The sequence below is a fragment of the Lutra lutra genome, chromosome 5, assembly GCF_902655055.1.
Source record: "Lutra lutra chromosome 5, mLutLut1.2, whole genome shotgun sequence".
Classification (NCBI taxonomy): Eukaryota; Metazoa; Chordata; class Mammalia; order Carnivora; family Mustelidae; genus Lutra; species Lutra lutra.
This window is the reverse complement of record NC_062282.1, coordinates 139,137,249-139,161,546: the sequence shown is the minus strand read 5'-3', so window position 1 is coordinate 139,161,546 and position 24,298 is coordinate 139,137,249. Positions and strand designations below refer to the sequence as shown.

The window sequence follows — 24,298 nt, the reverse complement described above, 5'->3', positions numbered from 1 at the left end:
TTGATAAACCCCTGGCCAGACTTATCAAAAAGAAAAGACAAAGGACCCCAATTAGTAAAATCATGAATGAAAGAGGAGAGATCACAACCAACAGCAAAGAAATACAAACAACTATAAGAACATACTATAAGCAACTATATACCAGCAAGTTTCACAATCTGGAAAAAATGGATGCATTCCTAGAGACATATAAATTACCAAACTTGAACCAGGAAGAAATAGAAAACCTGAACAGACCCATAACCAGTAAGGAGATTGAAGCAATCATCAAAAATCCCCCAAAAAACAAGAGCCCAGGGCTAGAAGCCTTCCCAGGGGAATTCTATCAAACATTTAAAGAAGAATTAATACCTATTCTCCTGAAACTGTTTAAAAAAATGGAAGGAAAACTTCCAAACGCATTTTATGAGGCCACATTACCGTGATCCCAAAACCAGACAAAGACCCCATCAAAAAGGAGAATTACAGACCAATATTCTTGATGAACACGGATGTGAAAATTCTCACCATAATACTAGCCAATAGGATCCAACAGTACATTAAAAGGATTATTCAAGGGGGCGCCTGGGTGGCTCAGTGGGTTAAAGCCTCTGCCTTCGGGCTCAGGTCATGATCCCAGGGTCCTGGGATCGGCCCCGCATCAGGCTCTCTGCTCAGCTGGGAGCCTTCCTCCTCATCTCTCCCTCTGCCTACCCTCTCTGCCTACTTGTCTGTCAAATAAAATCTTTAAAAAAATAATAAAAATAAAATAAAAGGATTATTCACCATGACCAAGTGGGATTTATTCCTGGGCTGCAAGGTTGGTTCAACATCTGCAAATCAATCAGTGTGATACAATACATTAATAAAAGAAAGAACAAGAACCATAGGATACTCTCAACAGATGCTGAAAAAGCATTTCACAAAGTACAGCATCCTTTCTTGATCGAAACTCTTCAAAATGTAGGGAGAAGGTACATACCTCAATATCATCAAAGCCATCTATGAAAAACCCACAGCGAATATCATTCTCAATGGGGGAAAGCTCTGTTTTCCCCCAGGTCAGGAACACAGCAGGGATGTCCACTATCACCACTGCTATTCAACACAGTACTAGAAGTCCCAGCCTCGGCAATCAGACAACAAAAAAAAATAAAAGGCATCCGAATTGGCAAAGAAATCAAACTCTCACTCTTTGCAGATGATATTATATTTTATGTGGAAAACCCAAGACTCCACTCCAAAAATGCTAGAACTCCTACAGGAATTCAGGAGAGTGTCAGGATATAAAAATCAATGCATAGAAATCAGTTGCATTTCTATACACCAACAGCAAGACAGAAGAAAGAAAAATTGAGTCGATCCCATTTACAATTACACCCAAAACCATAAGATGCCTAGGAATAAACCTAACCAAAGAGGCAAAGAATCTGTACACAGAAAACTATAAAATACTCATGAAAGAAATTGAGGAAGACACAAAGAAATGGAATCCATGGTCATGGATTGGAAAAACAAATACTGTGAAAATGTCTATGCTAGCTAAACCAATCTACACATTTAACACAATCCCTATCAAAATACCATCATTTTTTTTTGAAAGAAGTGGAACAAATAATCCTAAAATTTATATGGAACCAGAAAAGACCCCGAATAGCCAGAGGAATGTTGAAAAAGAAAACCAAAGTTGGTGGCATCACAATTCCAGACTTCAAGCTCTATTACAAAGCTGTAATCATCAAAACAGTATGGTACTGGCACAAAAACAGACATAGATCAATGGAAGAGAGAGCCCCAGAATGGACCCTCAACTCTATGGTCAACTAATCTTCAACAAAGCAGCAAAGAATGTCCAATGGAAAATAGAGACAGTCTCTTCAACAAATGGTGTTGGGAAAATTGGACAGCCACATGCAGAAGAATGAAACTAGACCATCTCCTTACACCACACACAAAAATAGATTCTAAATGGATGAAAGACCTCAATGTGAGACAGGAATCCATCAAAATCCTTGAGAAGAACAGAGGCAGCAACCTCTTTGACCTCAGTTGCAGCAACTTCTTCCCAGAAACATCACCAAAGGCAAGGGAAGCAAGGGCAAAAATGAACTAGTGGGACTTCATCGAGATCATAAGCTTTTGCACAGTGAAGGAAACAGTCAACAAAACCAAAAGACAACTGACAGAATGGAGAAGATATTTGCAAATGACATATGAGATAAAGGGCTAATATCGAAAATCTATAAAGAACTTATCAAACTCAACACCCAAAGAACAAATAATCCAATCAAGAAATGGGCAGAAGACATGAACAGACATTTCTGCAAAGAAGACATCCAGATGGCCAACAGACACATGAAAAAGTGCTCCACTTCACTGAGCATCAGGGAAATACAAATCAAAATCATAGTGAGATACCTCACACCGGTCAGAATGGCTAACATTAACCAGTCAGGAAAAGACAGATGTTGGAGAGGATGCGGAGAAAGGGGAACCCTCCTACACTGTTGGTGGGAATGCAAGCTGGTGCAGCCACTCTGGAAAACAGCATGGAGGTTCCTCAAAAAGTTGAAAACAGAGCTACCCTATGACCCAGCAATCACACTACTGGGTATTTACCCTAAGGATACAAATGTAGTGATCCGAAGAGGCAAATGCACCTGAATGTTTATAGCAGCAATGTCCACAACAGCCAAATGATGGAAAGAGCCTACATGTCCATCAACAGATGAATGGATAAAAAGATGTGGTATATATATACAATGGAATACTATGCAGCCATCAAAAGAAATGAAATCCTGCTATTTGCAATGACATGGATGGAACTAGAAGGTATTATGCTGAACGAAATAAGTCAATCTGAGATAGTTAATTACCATATGATCTCTCTGATATAAAGAATTTGAGAGGCAGGGTGGGGGCTTGTGGGGGATAGGGAAGGAAAAAATGAAACAAGATGGGATCTGGAGGGAGACAAACCATAAGAGACTCTTAATCTCACAAAACAAACTGAGGGTTGCTGGGGGGATGTGGGGGTAGATATAGGGTGGTGGGGTTATGGTCATTTGGGAGGGTATATGCTATGGTGAGTGCTGTGAAATGTGTAAGCCTGATGATTCACAGACTTGTACCCTGGGGCAAATAATACATTATATGTTAATAAAAATAGTTTAAAAAAAAAAAGAAAGAAAGAAATACGAACCACAACCAAATGTGATTTTGCTCAGGTATACAAAGCTAGTTCAACACTGGAAAATCTGTTACTCTGATCCCTCACATCATCAGGCTAAAGAAACCACACGATGGCATCAAAAGATGCAGAAAAAGCACGTGACAAAATCCAACACTCAGTACTGATAAAACACCCTAAGCAAACTACAAATAGAGAGGAACTTCCTTAACTTGATGAAAAATGTCACACAAAAAAACCTACAGGAACAAGGTAAGGATATCCCCTTTCCTCAGTGTTTCTTCGCATCATACTGCAAGTCCCGGCTAATAAGGTAAGATAAACAAAGGAAACAAAGGCATGCTGAGCGGGAGTACAGACATAAAACAGTCTTTGTCAGCAGATGATGCAAAATATATTCCTAGCAGAATCGTATCTATAAATACACAGAGAACAAACTGATGGCTGCCAGGGGGAGGGGAGGGCAAACTGCATAAAGGAGAGTGGGAGGTACAGGCTTCCAGTTATGGCACAAGTCAGTCGTGGGGACAAAAGGAACAGCACAGGGAATACAGTGATGGGATTGTAATAGGCTTGTATGGCGACAGAGGGTATCTACACTTATGAACACAGTGTAAGGAACAGACTTGTCAAACCACTGTACTGTACACTTGAAACTAATAGGACATTTATGTCAACTATCCTACAATTAAACAAAACAAAACAACAGTATTTGCCAGTTTGGCAGGAGGGGAAAGCAGAGCAGACAATTTTTAGAGCAGTGAAAGTCTTCTGTAGGATACTACAATTGCAGATGGGTGTCATTACACATTTGCCTAAACTCATAGACTGTAATACAAACACCATAAGTAAATCCTAGTACCAACTATGGACTTTGGGTGATTGTTAATGTCGGTTCATCGATTTTACCAAGTGTTCCCCTCTGGTGAGGGATGGTGACAGCGGGGACCTACGTGACAAGGAAATCAGGGAATGCGGCAACACTCTGAATTTACACTCCATTTGCTGTGAACCTCAAAATGCTCTATAAGAAAGAGTTTAGTTAAAAAAAAAATATGAAGGTGCTATTAATAGGTGAGGGAAAAGAGAACAGTGTGTGTTTTTGGCTTTCCTATACTCATCCTAGGAGAAAATTTTCCTATCGATTTTTAAGAAAACAAAATTCTGCTTTCTTCTGTTATATACCACATAAAAGAAACTCTTGTTCTATTTCTTGGTTTTGTAAACAAGAGCTTAGAGCAGCAAGGGTTGCATGTTTAACAATCTCAAAACGTGTGTGATGCACTACAGTAAAATCAGTCCACTCCCGAGTGTGTTTTCTTATCAAGCCACTCACCATTCCCCAGTTACAACTTTTTGGCAAATGACTGTAGAGATAATGCACAAACCTTTTCCATCTCGAGGGGGGGCTCCTTTGGCTTTAAAACTATCCACTGGGGCCTTTGTATCTGTTTCCAAAGCAATGCCTATCTGTATCTCAGTCTTGAACTTGGTGTATTTATTGCTCAACAACTGGTACCATTTTGGAGCCTGGAGAGTAAAACAAAAAACAAAACCACCTTAATCATTAATAGGCAATCAACGAGAGCGGGCAACATTCTATTAGGTTCCTAATATATCCCCTGTCCTTCCTCAGTACTTTGTCCTCTTTTAAAATATTTTTCATTTTCCTCCAAAGACTTTAACCCTGCTTGGGAAGCTAACTGAACTTCCTCTTGGAAAAAAAATAAGTAATTTCGACTACCAGTTTTCCATTTCCCTAAACCCTCATTTTTCATTTTCTCTGGCATACCTCTGCTGCCTAACCCCCTCTCTGCTTCGTTCTGCATGTATCAAATGAGGGAAAAGGAAAGCTAGTGGTAACAAAAAACACTAACACAATACTAAAGCAGAGACCTGAGGCAGAGGGCTGGGTTACAAACCATGCACTTGATGGAAACACAAAGTCTTTCTCACAGAATCAAGGATCCTTGTTATTCTAGCACTGGTGAGCAGTCTAGAACTCAAGTCAGCCAGCGCCATCACGGCCCAGGACCTCCTGCTTCATTCCTGCAGGGGCACCACTGTCGTTCACGGAAAGGCGCTCCTACTTTGATCACCGTTACATAAAGCCATTGAAGCGAGTGCTTTTACAGATCAAAAGCAAAAGCTGCTGCTGTGTATCAAGTTACATGTGACCCGTAAAAGAGGACTAACTAGGCCACAGCCTTTAAAAAATCCACACCCAAGGTTTGTTAAAAGCAAAGAAAACTCAGGAGTCTTGTGCTGTCTTTTTTATGATGGATATTTTATCATTTTAAGTATGAGCCTGAGGAAAGAGTTTCAGCAACTCAAAATTTATGACCTATTTTTCTGTTACATAACTTAGAATAACAAATCTGGGTTTTTCTGTGTTGATGTTCATTTATGGACAATCAATTTATTTTGAACTTCATATATTCTACTCACCAATTCAAATATTTCTGCTAATAAACAGGAGAGAATAAGCAAGACAACATCCGGCTTTCCTAAAACTCTTAATTCTGAAACATTTCTCCTTACCCTTGATAGAGATAAAAAACCACTATGAGGACAAAGTGTCCTATAGGACCAGGAGTGGGGCCGGGGTGGGGGAGGAGAGAATGCCAAGAGCATTTACCGGCATGACCTCTTCTCAGGTATCCTCCCCCTAAGAGAATTCACTTTCTCTGTAACCAAAGTCACTACTGCACAAGTGTCTAGATCAAGTAGTAAAGCTAGTTAAGTAAAACATCAGGGGCACAATCATGGTTGCAGGGCTAAGATGAGAGAGAGAAAACTTTTTTCAGAACTGGATGCAGAGGGGCACCTGGGTGGCTCAGTGGGTTAAAGCCTCTGCCTTCGGCTCAGGTCATGTTCCCAGGGTCCTGGGATCGAGCCCCACATCAGGCTCTCTGCTCTGCGGGGAGCCTGCTTCCTCCTCTCTCTCTCTCTGCCTGCTTGTGATCTCTGTCAAATAAATAAATAAAATCTTTAAAAAAAAAAAAAAAAAAAGAACTGGATGCAGAGAACTGAGGAGGAGTATCCAAAGAGAAAGGAGAGACAGATTTTTTTTTTAAGATTTTATTTGTTTATTTGAGAGAGAATGAGTGAGAGAGAGCATGAGAAAGGAGAAGGTCAGAGGGAGAAGGGACTCCCCAAGGAGCTGGAAGCCTGATGCAGGACTCGATCCAGGAAGTCCGGGATCATGACCTGAGCCCAAGGCAGTCGCTCAACCTACTAAGCCACCCAGGCGCCCAAGACAGATTTTTTTTTCCTTTTTTTTATTTTTTATTTTATAAACATATATTTTTATCCCCAGGGGTACAGGTCTGCGAATCGCCAGGTTTACACACTTCACAGCACTCACCATCCGAGACAGATTTTTAAAACATTTTAAAATTTCAGTTTCTTCTCAAGGATTCCAAACTCGGGCTAAGCTAACTGGCCCATTTGTAAATATCATGGCTACCACAGCAAAAATGTTGGTAACAGATCCATTTTCTTCACAGAATCCTAATTTAGGATTCCAATCAAGAATAAAGGTCTTTGGGGTGCCTGGGTGGCTCAGTGTAGGTTAAAGCCTCTGCCTTCGGCTCAGGTCATGATCCTGGGGTCCTGGGATCGAGCCCCACGTTGGGCTCTCTGCTCAGCGGGGGGGCCGGCTTCCTCCTCTCTCTCTGCCTGCCTCTCTGCCTACTTGTGATCTCTGTCTGCCAAATAAATAAAATCTTAAAAATAAATAAATAAAGGACTTCAAAAGACAAGTGTGTGTGTATTTATCTTCTTAAGAGAGTTGTGACAAAAGAAGGTTATTAACAAAAGTTGAAAGGAAACACTTCCCAAGTCAGTGACATAAGAGATTTTAAGATGGAAGAAAGACATTTTCAGTAACAGAAAGCACTGAGCTAGGAATCAAGACCCTGAATTCTTTTTCCGTGTGTGTGTGTGTGTGTGTGTGCGCGCGCGCGCGCGCGGTGAAGGCGGGGTGGGGGGAGCTGTTTCAGTCTTCAGAGAGCACTCCAGGAAGTTCACATGCTCTGACAGCTCCAGGAGGAACGCAAAGAGCAGGACACAGAGAGTGTGATCAGAAGGCTGCCACCACAGCCACGTTAGAAAAGCATGGTGGTTTCGGCCACAACGGCCACAGTGAGAATGGAGAAGAGTACCTGGATCAGGAAGGGGCAGCTGGAGGCCTGAAACCAAATGGAAAGGGCTGCAGAGGTTGAAGAGGGAGGGGTGGAGGAAGACTCCTGGCCTTCTAGGCTGCATGCCGGGAAGAGGAATAGGGAGCACTCACTGAAGGGGGCACCACTACAGGAGGAGTACCACTAAAAGCAGAGCTTGGCAGGTGAATGCTCCAGGTAACAGCAACATGACCACATGTTTGAGCTCAGAGAGAACATTCTTTGAGAAACACAGTTCTAGGTCAAAGAAGGGACAGAAACCTGAGAAGTGCTCTACTGTCTCCACCCCACCTTCCCCCAACCTTTCAGGTCCATTATTCCACGGCCTTTTCAGCAATCTGGTATCTACTAAAAATCGTCAACTAACAGAATCAGTAAGAAAACATCCAAAGGCTACTACCTGCTTTGTTTCTTGAGCAGTTCTTAAGTCTAGAACAATGTAACCTATAGTCTCCTTGGCTGAAGATACAGGATCCAAGGCAAAACACTGCAGTTTGATAGGCGTACGCTGCAACCTGTAAGGTAACAACTCACATTAGAGATAACGTACCTCCTGCTTAATTCTGAACTGATGTTCTGTTAGCTTCGAAAAAGCTGGTCACTACTATAAAGTATATTATAATTTTGTTGAATAACAGAACACTGTATTTTCTGAAAAATCCAACTGACATCAATGATTACTTATGCCTATTTATCTTTATACAAGTAATATTCAAACCACGTCAAAAATCTTGGTTTCTCTCATTGGAGATGGTCTAGGGCAGTGTTTTTCAAGCTTCTATAATATACAGAACTCTTTTCAAGTAAAAAACTACCATGAATCCTCAAGACTGATTTCAAAATGTTTTCCTTCTACTGTCACATACACACATAAAACTACAAATATACGTATATGCTTAAAGCTCTTTTTGTGACTAAAATAATGAAATGACCTTAGGAATTAACTGCCATAAAAATCACAAACTATTCCAGAAGTCACTGAAAACATAATTCTGATCTTCTCTAAGAACTGATTACCCTTTCACATGCCCCAAACAAATCCATGGACTCATTTAGCCATAGAAAAAAACAAATTTCTCCTGACATTCATTTTTTAACTTTGCAATTTTATTTGCTCTAGTCCTAAGTCAGAGCAATGAATGAAATGATTTTGTGTTTCCCAGAAAAACAAAAACAAAAACAAAAAACAAAAAAATACTTTTCATGTCTTTTAAAATATAAGTATCTGTCCTCTTGCCTATTTCTAATCATCTAGGTCCATGAAATAAGACGTTCTAACTTTAAGCTTGTTTTACGTTTTATGTACTGATACCAAGTATTTTTAGGTCTAAAATCAAGTATAAAAATAAATAAATAAATAGAATCAAGTATAAAACTAACTAGAAAGAGTCTCTTCTGTAATTACTACATACATATCTCTATATATCCTTGGCAAACCAGGTCAAGTGTATAATAAATGAAGTGACAGAAATTACAAGGAATTCCAACCCTTATTTAATACTGGGTAAGCATCATCACAGCCCTTCTAGAATAACTACTTCCCTTCTAGAGTATCTATTCTCTCAGACATCAGGGGGCAGCTGGGGGGGTGGGTGGGGGGATAGCAAGGTGCAGAGGTTAGAAAGGTACCCTCCAGAGCTCAAGTGGCTGGGCTCTAGTGCTAGCCACCTGACTGAGAGATGACAAGTGACTTCCCTTCTTGGGCCTCAGTTTTCTCACCTGAACTAGGGGTAAATCCTAACATCCGCCTCATAGGTTTTTCCAATGCTCAAGTGAATTATCACTGCCAAATACTCTGAAAAATCTCCTGGCACATGACGAAAGCACTAAACATACATTATTATCATTGTTACTATAATAAGATAAGAATTTATTCACCTCTAGGAGCCCAGAGAAACAGAGCAGAAGGAACGGACAGTAAGAGTCACCTGTGCTGATGGAGGGCTTTCCTGTCGATCTCCCAGGCTAACTCGGTAGCAAATTCTGGCTGGTCCGTGTGCCCCACAGGGTCAGTAGCCAACTGCTCTCCATCAAACTTTGCCTCCACTACAAGCAGATGCTTTGGACGCTTGGGGAAATGGCGACCTGGAATAAAAGACCACACAGTTGAATCAAGAGCATACAAAAATCAAACATCATCTTTTAGCACGTGGTTTAAAAACTCATCTGCATCAGGTTGACTTAACATATTCCACTACCTACCTACTAACACGTACTCACACGTACAAATTCATGATTCTTAAGAAAGGGATCGAACTGAAGACTACAAGTTGTAAATTAGAGCTTCTCAAAGGTTAACATGCATGAATCATCTGGGGACCCTGTTAAAATATAGATTCTGGTTCACTAGGTCTAGGATGGGCCTGAGAGGTTGCATTTCCCATGTGATGTCAATGCTGTTGTCCTTGGTTCACCCTTGGAGCAGCAATGATCTCAGTGACATTTAGAATTAAACAATTAAAAATGTGATTCCACCAATTTTAGATATTACTAGACTGGCTGTTAATATAGAACAGTGAAGTCATCCAGAGAGTCAGGAAATAATCAAATAAGCAATCACCCATCAACCTTCATGTTAATTTACCTCTTAACATGGTTGAAAATACTCAGCAAATCAGCCAGGGAAAAGCAGTCACATGTATTCATTCATTCATTCATTCATTCAAATCTCAAGGACAATTCTGTAAATGATTGAATTTGGTACTGCCTGACTCTGTTCTTTCACTGGTTACTGAAGGCCCAGCACATCCAGCAAAAAGAGTGAAACGGTACTTGCCCTCAAGGAATGGAGGGTCTAGGGGAGAGAGAAACTGAAGACACTGCAAACAGGAAGGTGAAGAACTAAAGCACAAGAATCTTATCGTCCACCTGTTCACAAGTTTGGTGAGGGGCACTTTGGTGAGACGAGCATTGACGCCTATTAAATAAATACATCCCAGCTGCTACTCACCCTGGCACAAACTACTTCATATGCAAGGGCTCAGAGAGATCTTGATTGCCATCCTGTGACCTTCCACCTGAAGCTCCCATTTAAAACTCGCCACTTAGCAGTCCTACCACATAGCACATGGCTCTCCCAACCAGCTATCACAGAGGCCTCTCTCTGGACATCATTTTGAGCTGCTCTAAAAGATCACCAGCTTCCCCAAATGAAATTCATCAGTATCAAAAACAAAAACAGGGACGCCTGGGTGGCTCAGTGGGTTAAAGCCTCTGCCTTCAGCTCGGGTCATGATCTCAGGGTCCTGGGATCAAGTTCCGCATCAGGCTCTCTGCTCAGCGGGGAGCCTGCTTCCCTTCTTCTCTCTCTGCCTACTTGTGATCTCTGTCAAATAAACAAAATCTTTAAAAAAAAAACAAAAAAGAAACAAAACAACAAAAACCTTTATTTTCAGTCCCTCTACCCTAACTATAAGTTCCAACTGGGCTGACAACAGAGAATATGTACTAGAAGGAACCAGTGCCTGCCTCCTTCCAAAGACAATACTTAGAGAATAGAAACCTTGTCTTTTTCATTCTTAGCATCCAGTACATAGCCCCAGTTTTGCTCATGGTAGAAATCTCATTTTCTTTTGAATATAGGGCATTTCTAGAGGTGCAGTCAAGAAACTACGGGTAGCTCAATATAACTGAAGACCTGGGAACAGGGCAGGAGAGGAGAGCAAACTGAAAGGCAGGCAAGCAGTGTGTCATAAAAGGCCATGAATCCCATTCTTAAAAAGTACAGACGGGGCTCCTGGGTGGCTCAGTTGGTTAAGCGACTGCCTTCAGCTCAGGTCATGATCCTGGAGTCCCGGGATCGAGTCCCGCATCAGGCTCCCAGCTCCACGGGAGTCTGCTTCTCCCTCTGACCTTCTCTTCGCTCATGCGCTCTCTCACTGTCTCTCTCTCTCTCAAATAAATAAATAAAATGTATAAAAAGTACAGACATTATCCTTTAGGACACTGAAGGATTTTAAGACAATTAGATTTGCATTTCAAAAAATCACCTCACAAAAAATGTGAGCAGTGGAGGTTCTGTGAAAAGGAAAAAAAACAAAAACAACAAAAAAAACCATTCACCAAACAGACTACTGAAAAGATAACTACTAGGGCCTCAACACAGCGCACTCGAAGTGGAAAAATTTTCATTCAGACGTTTACATGAAGCCCCTAGTATTATTCTAAAAATAAAGCCAACAAAACTTGGGGACCATTTGGAAGGTGCAGATGGAGAAGGAACCCAGGCAGATGAGGACTCTCCGGTTCTGGGCTTGAGGCAACAACATGGAGAGGATGCATGGAAACACAAACAAAAGGAGAATCTGCAGGGAGGCCCACCCTCCAGGGTCAGCCGTATTTGTGGCAACACCTAACTGACTTCCCTAAAGCCAGGTTCCCTTCCCTGCACAGCCCCTGCGAAATTTGCAAATGATGCTCTCCTGCTTAGGATTATGGGCGGGCTCTCTCTTTTTTAGAACATTCCATCTAAACTCCTTGGCTTCCAAAATCCTCCAAGGTCTATTCACTCACGCAAGCTTATTTTACCAGAATATTCCTCAGTGTTCACCTCCCTTGACCCTGGGCATCCTGAAGGCCTCTCCACCATTCTATCTACCACACTTGCTCCATCATCGGCCTGGGTTATCCAACCACCAGCAAGGACTTTCTTCCATCCTTACTTACCATTCTCAGTGCTGAAGCCATCGTCCCCACTCACCCCCAAAACCTATGTTTATGGCCCACATCCAGTATTTTTAATATTAGAAAGCATTCCAACATACGGTGCCCTGCAGATCAATCTGATCTCCGCAAGAAGACAGAAGCCTGCAAGTTGGAAAGGACAGAGAATGCCTTTTATTTTTGGTTTGCTGCCATGCTACAGGGAGCAAGAACCAAGTCCAAAAGCTTTTATTAACCAAATTACAAGGGGAATTCAATCCTCTGTCTTTTAACAATGAGTAATGGAACAGTTAAAAATGTCCCAGCACTTTACAGTCTCTGGTCAGCCTTCTGTCTCACAACTTATTACAACCATTCCCTCTCATCCCCCCAACAGTGGTAGGCCTCACAAAATACCTGCACTAGTGGTTTAAAACAAAAAACCACCAGCCATTCCTCTAGCCCACTCAAGACGACTGTTGTCACAATACTCGTAACTTGTCCTCACTCTCCCTACCAAATCCTATGCCCCCACCCCTTTCTGCCACCTACTCTCCAACTACAGGAAATTTAAGCACTTGCAGAATATGCCTTGCTTTTCCATACCTTAAGTTCTCTTTGCTCTTCTCTTTGTATGGAAAGCCCTCCCTTCCATTTTTTTTCCTTGAGGCAGACCTCATCATCTCTTAAGACCCAAATCAATGTCACCTCCGCTGGGAAATCGTCCCCAGAGCTTGTCTTTCCTTCTTCCACGGCCTGAGGAATTACACACATTTCTCCATGCTATCCCCTGAGTTTTTAGGACTAGGGATCTTGCTTCCTTCCATTCCCAGCACAGTGCCTGACACTCAGAGAGCCTCCGATGAACAAATGCCACTTATCTAACCAACAGAACTTCAAGGCACGTCCGGTGGACCGTCTTGACAACTCCAGTCTCCTAAGTCCCCTACCAAGACTTATAAAGGGAATGGCCTCCCGCAGTACTTCAGACCGCAGGAAATCTGTCCGCGACCCGAAGCCAAGTTCTCACAAATGGTGTCACCGGGAGGCCGCTGAACAGAACATGCTTTGCAGGCACATTCAGCTCACATATAAAAGTCATCGACAGGCTGCTTCAGATGGAAATCGTTTTTCCTACATTCTCTGGGGCTCCGGCTCCTCACGCTAAATACCACCTATCCCTAATAGCTCTCATGCTCCCTTGGGGAGGTTTTTAAATCAATCGCCTAACAGACCTGACTAGCTCCATCTGTGAACACGTCAGGGAGAGCGCGAAAGCAATGATTCTTAAGGTTAACCAAGCCTCGGTCGCACGCCACTGTTACAACTCAGCAAGCAGCAGCTGCAGAAGCAAGCCCCGCGCCGCTCACCTTCTAGGATGGACACGACGATGAGCAGTTGGTCGGACTTGGAGACCATGGTCGCGCTGCGCGACCCGCAGGCGGGGTCTGCTTGGGGGAAGAAGGACCCGGGTGAGATGCGGCAGGCCCGCGACCACCAGCAGGGCTCCCGGCGGGGCTCCCACCGCCCGCCCGGGGCTCCCGACCTCGGGACCCCGCTCCGCGGCCCGGGCCTGCCGCCGCCTGCAGCGCTCCGGGCAACCCGGCCCCGGGCCGCCAGCCCAGCCCTCGCCCTGCCCGGACTGAAAGCAAAGGCAAAGGTTGCTCGGCCACCCGGCCCGTCTGCAGGGAGAGGCGAGCCCGCCGCCGGAAAACCTTTTGCCGCCTGCGTTGCAGCTTTTCAAACGCCCGGGCAGCCGCCGCGGCATCCGCCGCGCCCCGCTTCCGCCTAGCAACCAGGCCGGCAGGCCCAGGGCCGGGGGAAAGATGGAGGCCAAAGGGTGATAGAGACCAGGGCGGTCGCGGATAGAACGCCCCTCCTGTCGCTTCGCCTCCCGCCCTTTTATGCTATGTTCCAGAGCCCTAGAGAGAAGACCTGACCATTGCCTCACAGCGCCCCCTGCTAGCGGGACGGGGGAAGGCGGGAGCTTTGGCGGGACCCGACTGCGCAGGCGCACTACTGCAGCCGACGCTTCCCGCAGTGCGCGGAAGAGGAGTGTGGATGTGGTGTATTCTCTGTTTTTTCACCCCCAGACGCAACCTGGGAAATACAGCGGTGGAGATGGAGAGCTCGCGCGCGCGCACACACACACCCACCCACCCCCGCTCCGTTCACATTCCCAGCGTCACGACTGCTTAAAATTAAGTCTGAACTGAAAAATCCCTAACTAGGACGCGCACCGCCCCGCAAACGTTCACGTTTTGGAAAACAAGTAGCGTCAATACGGTAATTATTGTAGCTGCTGGCGGTGACGTAAACTCTCCGAGAATTTCCTGTACTTTAGAAATTACCCTGAAACAAAAACATTGTCACGTGGGCAGGGAAATTAAAAGTGTAGGTTGTACGGCCCCCTGACGAGAGGGTAACTAATTAGCACGATCAAGACCCAAATTAAACAAAGCATATCCCCCCCCCCCCGCCCCGCCCCGCACCGCAACCTTCAGGCTTTATTTTAGGACCGATTAGGAATCCTCTGGAGGTTATAAGCTTGAAACTGAACCAGGTGTGGGGTGGAGGGGGTGAGTAAAGAGGAAAAAACAATCCCCACCCCACCCCCATTGGGTGGGCCTAAAAGGAGAGGAGAAGAATATGCACTTTGTGTTAGACGACTTCGAAGAAGACCCTTTCCGTCCCCTTCCAAGCTCCCTGAAATGAGGCATTATGCAATATAATACCAAAGTAACGATCTACTTTGGGTTCATAGTTGAACAATGCATTCTTTTGTGTAAGGTGTCAAACAGATTCAAAAGTAGATGGAATGATACGGTGAACCAGCAAATACCTAAAACATGGCTTCAACGATTATGATTGAAGACCCATCTTCATCTGCTCCGTTAATTTGGAGGAAGTCCTTAACATCGTATCAACTCATCTCTTTAAATATGTACCTCTATGGGCACCTGGGTGGCTCAGTGGGTTAAGCCTCTGCCTACTGCTCGGGTCATGATCTCAGGGTCCTGGGATCCAACCCCGCATCAGGCTCTCTGCTTGGTGGGGAGCCTGCTTCCCCTTTTCTGCCTACTTGCGATCTCTGTCAAATGAATAAATAAAATCTTTTAAATAAACAAATATGTAAATATGTAACTCTAAAACATAGTATATCTTCATATATTACTTAATCTCAACCTCAATTGCATAAAAAAATTTTTAAAAAATTCCTTAAAACCTTTAAGTGCACACTCTTCAAATGTCCCTGATGATCTAATAATTACTTTTCAGTTGCTTCGTTCAAATCAGGATTCGAAGAGGTTCACACACAGTGTATTTGGTTGATCTGTCTTTTGTGTCTTTTCATGTAGAGGTACTCACTTCCATTTTTTTTCTCCCTCGAAACTCTTCATTGAAGTAATTGGTCATGTGCCCTGTGGAGTTTACCACAGTCTAAATTTTGTTGATACAAGAACAATGTTATTATTGAACACCTCACCTGTTGAGCAGTCTAATGAAGATGTCCAGTCCAGGTTGACAATACTCGAGATCAGCAAACAGGTCAACAACAGTGAGCCAAATACAAGCTTATTATGGTGTAAAACACTATTTAGCTTAAACCCTAGACAAAAGGAGCCAATCTCCAAAGCAAAGAATGATTCTGGAAGTCAGAGTTTGGGACCTAAATCTACTATTTATATGTTAGGTGACCTTAGGCAAGTCACTCTACCCCTCTGAGCTTAAATTTCAGCTATACAATAGTAGTATACATAATTTCTTAGTTCCGGACTTAAGCATAGCCAACGGCATTCAGTCATTATCTTTTTTTTTTTTTAAGATTTTATTTATTTATTCGGCAGAGAGAGATCACAAGTAGGCAGAGAGGCAGGCAGAGAGAGAGAGAGGAGGAAGCAGGCTCCCTGCTTGAGCAGGGAGCCCGATGTGGGGTTCGATCCCAGGACCCCGGGATCATGACCTGAGCCGAAGGCAGAGGCTTTAACCCTCTGAGCCACCCAGGTGCCCCCAGTCATTATCTTTTTACATGAACAGTAACAGACCTTAAGTTACTAGATGTACGAGAACTAGGAAATTGCCATCAAGATGTCTCATTGTTTTGTTTTAGGATATTTCAGGCTGAAAAGCTAGATTGTAAACCATCCCTGCATGTCAGAAAATAATCTCAAATCAGAAAAGAAAACTCTGACAAACCATTAAAATTAACCAAGAAACTCTTTCACATAGTAAAATTTTCATACAGTTCCTTTTATCTGGACTCTTTCCAGCAACATTTATGGCCCAAGACAGGAAGGATCAGGAGCCCTGCCTCTGTCCGTTCCCTCTTCTTCCCCCTTCTCACCACACAAACACACACACATACACACTCACACACACACATGCACTTATTACAATTTCAGACAAGCTACCAGAAGTAACAACATGAGCACAGTAACTGAACACCTGTGATGTCTAAGAGCATGGGCCAGGCCCTGACCTTCTAGACCCTGACATCCCTCCTTCAGGCAGAGGGAGGGAGAGTGGAGGCAGTAACTTCTACTCACTCAGCATCCGCATGACTTGACTTCCAACCCAGCATCTGATATCATTAAACCTGGCAATGAATTTGGGTGCCCCTATTCCCCTGAAGAAGGGTCACTAATGTCTACGGCAAGAGAGGCAGGGTAGCCCAGTAGTGAAGAGCCTTACCGACCTGTGTCCCAAGTTCCACTTTGTGACCTGGCCACATCTGTTCTCTCTGAACCTCAGTTTTCCCTTCTGTAGAACAGGGATAATAGGTGTTCGTGAAGATTCATTGGCGTTACTTCAGGGAGAGGCCCCAGCCATGATGAAATCTCTGAACGCGGCAGCCATTTTGATTGTTGATTTGGACAGATGTATCATTGTGTCATTTTTTTTTCTTCTGCTCCTGCAAAGAAAACCAGCTTTTTAAATATTCCCTCAGTTTGGCCTATATTTACGTTCTAAGGGTGATGTAGTCCTGAAACAGTTTCTCTCCCTGGCTCTTGGGAAAGGCCACAGCAGGGCGCTCCAAAGTCATACACCCCTTCAGGTCAGGCAGGTGTTAGTAACCAGTGTCAGGTGCACAGAAGCAGAGCCCGGTGCCTGCCCAAAGAGCAGCCCTTCCCAGCCCAGCTGCTTCTGGCCAGGTAATAAAAGCCAGGCTTTCTAAATTTCCATAAGAAGCTAGAATGATAGAAATCAAGAGTCAGACACTTAACCAATGGAGCCACCCAGGTGCCTCCCTCATCTGATTTTTTCTTTTTTTAAAGATTTTATTTATTTATTTGACAGACAGAGATCACAAATAGGCAGAGAGGCAGGCAGAGAGAGAGGAGGAAGCAGGCTCCCCACTGAGCAGAGAGCCCGATGTGGGGCTCGATCCCAGGACCCCGGGATCATGACCTGAGCCGAAGGCAGAGGCTTTAACCCACTGAGCCACCCAGGCACCCCCCTCATCTGATTTTTAAATGCCAGTTATTGGGGCACCTGTTGTCTGACTCTTGATTTCAGCTCGGGTCATGATCTCAGGGTCCCTAGATGGAGTCTGCCTTCCGGCTCAGCAGGGAGTCTGTACTGCTTGTTCTCTTTTTCTCTCTGTCTCAAATAAATAAATAAAATCTTTAAAAACAATAAATGCTGGTTATTAATTTCAGCTAAAAAACAAACAAACAACAGCAACAGCACTACAGGAGCCAACCAAAACTTCTTCCAATCACACTTCAGTTAGCTCTGGCATTAATTCAGGAAGGTGGTTCTAATGGGTATTCCTGAAGGGCAGAGAAAGGACAAGAATCAGGAAAGGAGAAGAGATCACCTCCAAGTGGGAAGGAGAGGACTGAAAGACAGTGTGCTGGGGACCCCCGTTACACTCCTTAGCAGAACCTTCAGAAAGGGCAGAAACAGAGATTAGCCCTGTGGGATCCCCAGGAAATGGAGACCTTAGCCCCCCATTTATCACCCTTGGCACAAGTTTTTATGCCCCTAAATTGACACAGAATCAGCAGACTCACTAGATAAGTCAGGAGACCACAAAGGCTTGGATGATAGACTACTTATCAGTTAAGAGGAGGGGCAAAACTTCCCAAGCCCTCCGCAAATATTTGCTTCATGTAAGAACCCAAACACCTTTGCACAACATTTTGTGTGTGCAGTGGGGAACCCCAGGAGCGACTGAGACTGATTTTCTGCCTGACAGGAGAAGCTTGCAGTCAAATGTAAGCATTTGAAGAAGAACAACATTCCTTGCTCTCCCTTCCTTGTGGAGTAAGCTTCTGGAAGTTCCTTTAGGCTGGGACGGGGTCTGAGGTACCGAGTGGCTCCGTCTCTGAGGCAAGGCACAGAGCGAGGGTGGGGGGTGGGAGAATGCCTCCTACTCCATGGAGAACAGACAGAGCTAGAGATATTTCTGCAACTGTGGGTAAGGTCTGCAGGCCAACTGAATTTGCTTTAGAAGGAGGAGCCCATTAGTAGAATAATTGCATACTAGAAGCAGCAGCCTTTTGAGAGGACTTCTTTTTATTTTATTATTATTATTTTATTATTTTTTTTAAGTAGGCTCCAGGCCCGGCATGGAGCCCAACACGGGGCTTGAACTCACCCAGGCTCCCTGAGAGGACTTCATTTTAGGGGTAAAGGATGCAACAGATGTTCTATGCTGGGAAGAAAGCCCAGCCACTGGGACATGGTGTCATTGAGAGACACTCTATGACATTATGGGACTTTGATTCACCTATTATGTAATGTCTCCTGTGTGTCAATTTCTTTCCCCTCTGAAAAGCTTCCTTTTGAAACCTGGAAGCCATTGGTGGAGGAAAAGCTGGAGTCTGCTACTCAGCTATCTAGAGGAGACATTCTCCAGGCTTCTGGGTGTTTTAGCCCCCAGAAGTCTGACCCCATCAAACGGTAACATGATCTTCCGCACTGTGAGATATCTCTGGTATAAGGGTTTTTGGTTCAGGATGAAATTACAGGGACACCCGAAGGGTAGAAAACTATTTCCTCCCTGTCTGTGTTACAACCACCATCAACAACCAGAAATTACAACAACAGACAATCATTACCCGTCTCCCCCACCCCTCCGCCCCCCATCAAATGAATTTGGAGAAAGGCTCTAAACATATGGCCTGGATTCAGAGAAGACAGAAGGCTCCCTCAACTTCTCACCCACATCCCTGAGCGATAGCACAAGCAGCGCCCACAGCCAGCAGCCAGCACGCTTAGTCACCTCATTTCCCAAGTGGTATAGCAAAGCTGATATCCCTTGGCAGTTGCCTAAATCACTAAACTGCCCTTCCTAAATTACTGTATGTGTTTTCACTGCCATCATAGAATTTTTCATTTGCAAAAACGTGTCCACTTCCAGGCAGAGTCTAGTCAGTGTAACAGGTAACAGTATGTTGGATGGGGACTGTGTTGCCTTGGAGATGTCACCCATGACTCAAAGGATGACAAAGAGGTGTCGTGTCCCCTTCATTGTGAAGAGCACCCAAGACGATTAAGGCCCAGATGCCTCTCCTGGGTCATTATCTCCTGGGCTTTGAGGAGCTGACCACCTGGTTCAGCATGACCATCGCCTGAGTAGCCACCTAACGCTATGTTCAAACATGGTGGGCTGAGGAGTGGTTAGCGATAAGCCTGAGGGCCTTCCGGTTGTAGAGAGTGAAATTGTTCCCCCTCCTCAACCCAGGCCAAGTACAAAGGAGTGAGTCAACAGGAATTTCTCACAAAGGTGTGTGGGCATGCTCATTAGCAGCTCACTATAGATACTTAAGTAGGAAAAGAGAGAGAGAAAGAGGCTGTGAGTCTATATGGTTATGAGAGAGAGAGAGAGATGAGTAGCCTACTTTTTCTTTTGTTGTGTCAAAAATGTGTGTGATCCCGTGGATCAAAAGAATATGGTGGTAGGTCCCATCCATTGAGCCATTCTGGTGTCTAAGAAGCCAAGTCATCAGGTGAGGAGGCTGCAGCCTTGAGAAGCTATGGGGTCAATTCCAATATGGGAATTGATCTGGTTCCCGAAGAATTGAGCAGGAGGAATCAAAAATGACTGAATGAGGGCAGGTCCTTCGGAATACAACACGTTGCACTGGGAAGCTCCTCATGCCACCCCCACCAACATTGCTGCTAGATGCAATTCCTATGTGTGTCCCAAGAGAAACAGCATTTATCGGGGAGTCACTTGCAGGACATCAGAGACAGATCTTGAACAAAGAAAGCGCAACAGATGAGAGAGGACCACAGCTGCATCTGCAAAGTTAGGGATATTTGCTGCTGTTCTCCATCTTGGATGCCAATTCTTTGGAGGAGTAAGGGTCTCAAAAGAAAGGGAGGACAGAGGGTGAAAAAGTGGATCCCATTTCTTGCTCCATTCAAATACCATAGGTGGAAACTTTGTTGAACAGGGAAAATGGGAAGAGACGAGATTTCAAACAGATATGAGGTGACCTTTTAAAATGGATTAAATTGGACTGAACTGATATTTTAAGAGCTAGAAGTAATCAGAAACTTATGATCAAGCTGTCATTAAGGGATGGGAGGAGACTCTGTGGAGCACAATGAGAAGCAGTAACTAGAGAAAAATGGAACCATTTTATATCTGTACCTTGACTGGGATCCAAGTGCAGAATCTTAATTCAAGTTCAGGTCATGGTCCTAGGATCCTGGGCTCCTTGCTCAGCGGTGAGTCTGCTTCTCCCTCTCCCTCTCCCTTCCCCTCTGCTCCTCCCCCTGCTCGCTCTCTCTCTCTCAAATAAATAAATAAAATCTTTGAAAAATGACAGAAATTTAAAAAAATAATAATATCCTATCAAGTCTTCCAATCTTCCCAGTGACCCTATGGAAAGAAAAGCATCTCTGCTTTTCATTACTTTTTAACACATGAGACAATGTGAAGTTGATAACTGGAACAATTGGATAATAATGAGAGGCCAGGTGATCTGACAGCTTGTGGTAAGCGACCCCGGTGATTTTGAAGAGGGGTGCACGTATGACCTGAGCCCATGGAGCCATGCTAGGAAAGGAGTAGAAATTCCCATATCCTATCAGAGAACAGCAATGTTAGTCAATAGTAAAAAAACATGAAGCTATATGGATACAATGGACATTTTTGCATGACTTAAAAAGAAAAAACTTAATCCTTCAAAGAAATTCATTTTGGATCACATCTTCAGCCTTTTCCCCACACAGACTCCATCAGTATCAACCCTCTGCTCCAGCTAAGGGGTCATTTGGTGGACTGGCTGAAAAGTTCATTACTGACATTCTTGAGCCCGATTCGCTTTACTATTCACGATACTGAAAGGGACAAAGACAATATCTAAAGGGAAGAAATGTCTTACTTCCGCATAGGGCTCTAAGGGCTTGGAGAAGATTGAATTTATTTCCCTAATCATACATTGAAGTCATTGTTATTTCAATATGGTGGGAAATTCTCAGGAAAGCTGACTTGAATATTCTAATTACTTCAGATGTAAATGGTTGGATGGTTAGCTGTGAGGTACTCTTGTGTGATACCAGAACGTTAGTATACTCTATAAATTGTTAGGAAATTTTTTAAAAGATTTTATTCATTTATTTTGAGAGAGAACGAGCACAAATGGGGGATAGGTGCAGAGGGAGAGGGAGGAGCAAGGAGCAAGTATCCCAACGTGGGGCTCGATCCCAGGACCCTGAGACCCTGACCCGAGCCAAAGCCAGACACTTAACCGACTGAGCCACCCAGGTGCCCCAAATTGTTACAAATTTTTACCGTAAAATGATGAATGTCCCAGACAAGGGTTGATTACAAGGTAAGAAGCAGTGATTTCTTTTTTTTTTTTTAACTTTTAGCCAAAACCCTGCAATGTCAGCATTAACTGGATTATTCTACCATTAACCAGAAATACGTAATCTCCCAAAAATCAGGAATAGCAATTTCTAGTAAATTAGAGAACATGTTTATTTTGTTCATTACTATACTCCTAGTGTCTAGAAGAGTGTCTTGAGTAAATTTGTAGCAGAGGCTCAAGAAATTCTCATTAAATAAATTAAGCCAAACTTACAATGATGTTAGAATTGTATCTGTGCCACTGATAGATAGTCATAGAGATAAAATCTTACATGGATAGAGAACCAAGGTGAATACGGAATTTGGCACAGATTAAGAAATGTAGCTGCGAGACTGTCTTGTTCAGATTGTACCAGCCATTCTCTGATGCATTAGGAAACACTTCGAAGTCTATTTGATTTCAGAAACTTTCTACCAGAATGAAAAGAAGTGATTTATTGGACTAGAGGAGAAAAGAAAGATTTATGGCCTTACTCTGGGAAAAATTTGAAGGTTAAGATGCTCTATAAACAGATAATTTTACACAAATATCAAGTTAACCTTGAAAAATATGATTATTGTATAAGTGTCAAGAAGAGAAAGAGGAAAAACTGAAGGAGAGGAAAGGAAAAAAGAAACTAAATATGAAACTTGTATATTTCATTAGCATTCTCATTGACAGTGCCACAGGAATCTGATAAATCAAGAGGATTACTTCATCAGGGAGTGAGAAGGATACTTAAAATGACAAAGAAAGAAATTTTTTATTAAGATTTTATTTTTATTTATTTCTCAGAGAGAGAGAGAGAGAGAGAGACCGCAAAGGCAGGCAGAGTGGCAGGCAAAGGCAGAGGGAGAAGCAGGCTTCCTGCCGAGCAAGAAGCCCAATGTGGGACTTGATCCCAGGACACTGGGATCATGACCCAAGCCGAAGGCAGCCACTTAACTGACTGAACCACCCAGGCGTCCCAAGAAATATTTTTAAAAATCTAGACTTTTGCAGAATTTAAGCCAATGCTCAGAGAGGCAATGAGAAGTATCTTCCAAGTGTGTTTGCACAAGTATGTATTCACCAGCCATTTCTCATAATTTTTACTTAGATAACATTTGCATCATACCAAGATATGGGAAGTTATAGTTTTGTCCACCACCATCCAATGTTTACTAACAAACCAGTTTCTGTTATCTCCCTCAAGGAATATGAATACACCAAAAGGATATCTATTCAGCAGAGTAAAGATAAAAAGACATTGTGTTACTTGTTCATTATTTTTTTCTTATTGGGAATTTTAACACTATTTGGATACATTGCAACCCAAATCCTTGTTTAAATTAACAATTCAGTTGGCTAATAGCACAAATGCCAACAAAGTATAATCTATTAATTAAGTTCCATGAGATAGGGACCTTATCCCCAGGGTCTGGAATAAGTAGATGGCACACTATAGACATTCAGTAAATATTTGTTACACAAATGGCAAAACTATGATGGATTTTAGCCAGTAGATGGACTTTAAACCTGGCATGTGATATATTTGACCAATACCCTCTATTATAAAGCAAAAATATAAGAATATTAAACATTTTTATAATTTTATAATATAAAATTTATATAATATAAAATGTTATATATTTTTTTTAGATTTGGCCAGCAGCTTTCTACCTTGGTCAAACTCTTTTTTTTTTTTTTTAAGATTTTATTTATTTATTTGACAGAGAGAGATCACAAGTAGATGGAGAGGCAGGCAGAGAGAGAGAGGGAAGCAGGATCTCTGCTGAGCAGAGAACCCGATGCGGGACTCGATCCCACGACCCTGAGATCATGACCTGAGCTGAAGGCAGCGGCTTAACCCACTGAGCCACCCAGGCTCCCTACCTTGGTCAAACTCTTAAGCTTCAGGTTTTTAAATGTAGATATCGAAAGTTTTCAAGGACTTTCTCCTATTTCGTAATTGGACCTAAACAGAACCATTGGCTCCATCAGATTCCCAGGGGGTTCTTTAAATTTCAAATATCCAAATCCACATTGCTGTCTATCTTGGGAAATATTCTCACTGAACTTAATCAGAAGGTTTGAATAAATTTATCATATATCTACGTTCTGCCAAATTCACTGTTTTTTTTTTTTTAAGTAAGCTTTTAAGTTTTAGGAAACGTGATCAGATATTCCACTTTCCTTCCATTTTCAAAGCATTAAATATCAATGCATTGCAATGGACCCAATTATCATGCTATCCAAATAGTTAACTTAACCACTTCTGAGACGGAGAGCCTCGGGAATACTTATCTTACACGCGTGCTGGGGTTTCTTTTCTTCTTGTCCTTTCCCTAAAGCATTTCTGCCCAGATCAATTAACTTTCTCCCGACCCAGGATGGTTCTCATGAGTGTGGGTGCCTCGTGTTATCATTTTGATATGAAAAGGTAGAACTTCATAGCCATTCCTCAGATGCATTCACTTCAAATCCATTTAAAACAAGCAACGTGCTTCAAT

At 43.1% G+C, this 24,298-nt stretch overlaps 1 protein-coding gene across 4 annotated transcripts in view; it reads right to left on the bottom strand.

The window, feature by feature from the left end:
- The window catches only part of CEP120 (centrosomal protein 120), an 80,083-nt gene extending 66,241 nt beyond the window's left edge, over positions 1-13,842 (bottom strand). Inside the window, exons 1-5 of one of the 4 annotated variants that reach the window (XM_047729640.1) lie at positions 13,710-13,842; positions 13,365-13,442; positions 9,282-9,438; positions 7,754-7,868; positions 4,558-4,699 (exon numbers count right to left, since the gene is read on the bottom strand). In XM_047729640.1, coding sequence (XP_047585596.1) covers positions 4,558-4,699; positions 7,754-7,868; positions 9,282-9,438; positions 13,365-13,413 — 463 coding nt within the window. In that variant the 5' untranslated portion in view covers positions 13,414-13,442; positions 13,710-13,842. Of the gene's footprint in view, positions 1-4,557; positions 4,700-7,753; positions 7,869-9,281; positions 9,439-13,364 lie in introns of all 4 variants that reach the window. The other 3 variants (XM_047729642.1, XM_047729641.1, XM_047729643.1) reach the window with 3 other exon arrangements.
- Between the last annotated feature and the right edge of the window lie 10,456 nt (positions 13,843-24,298).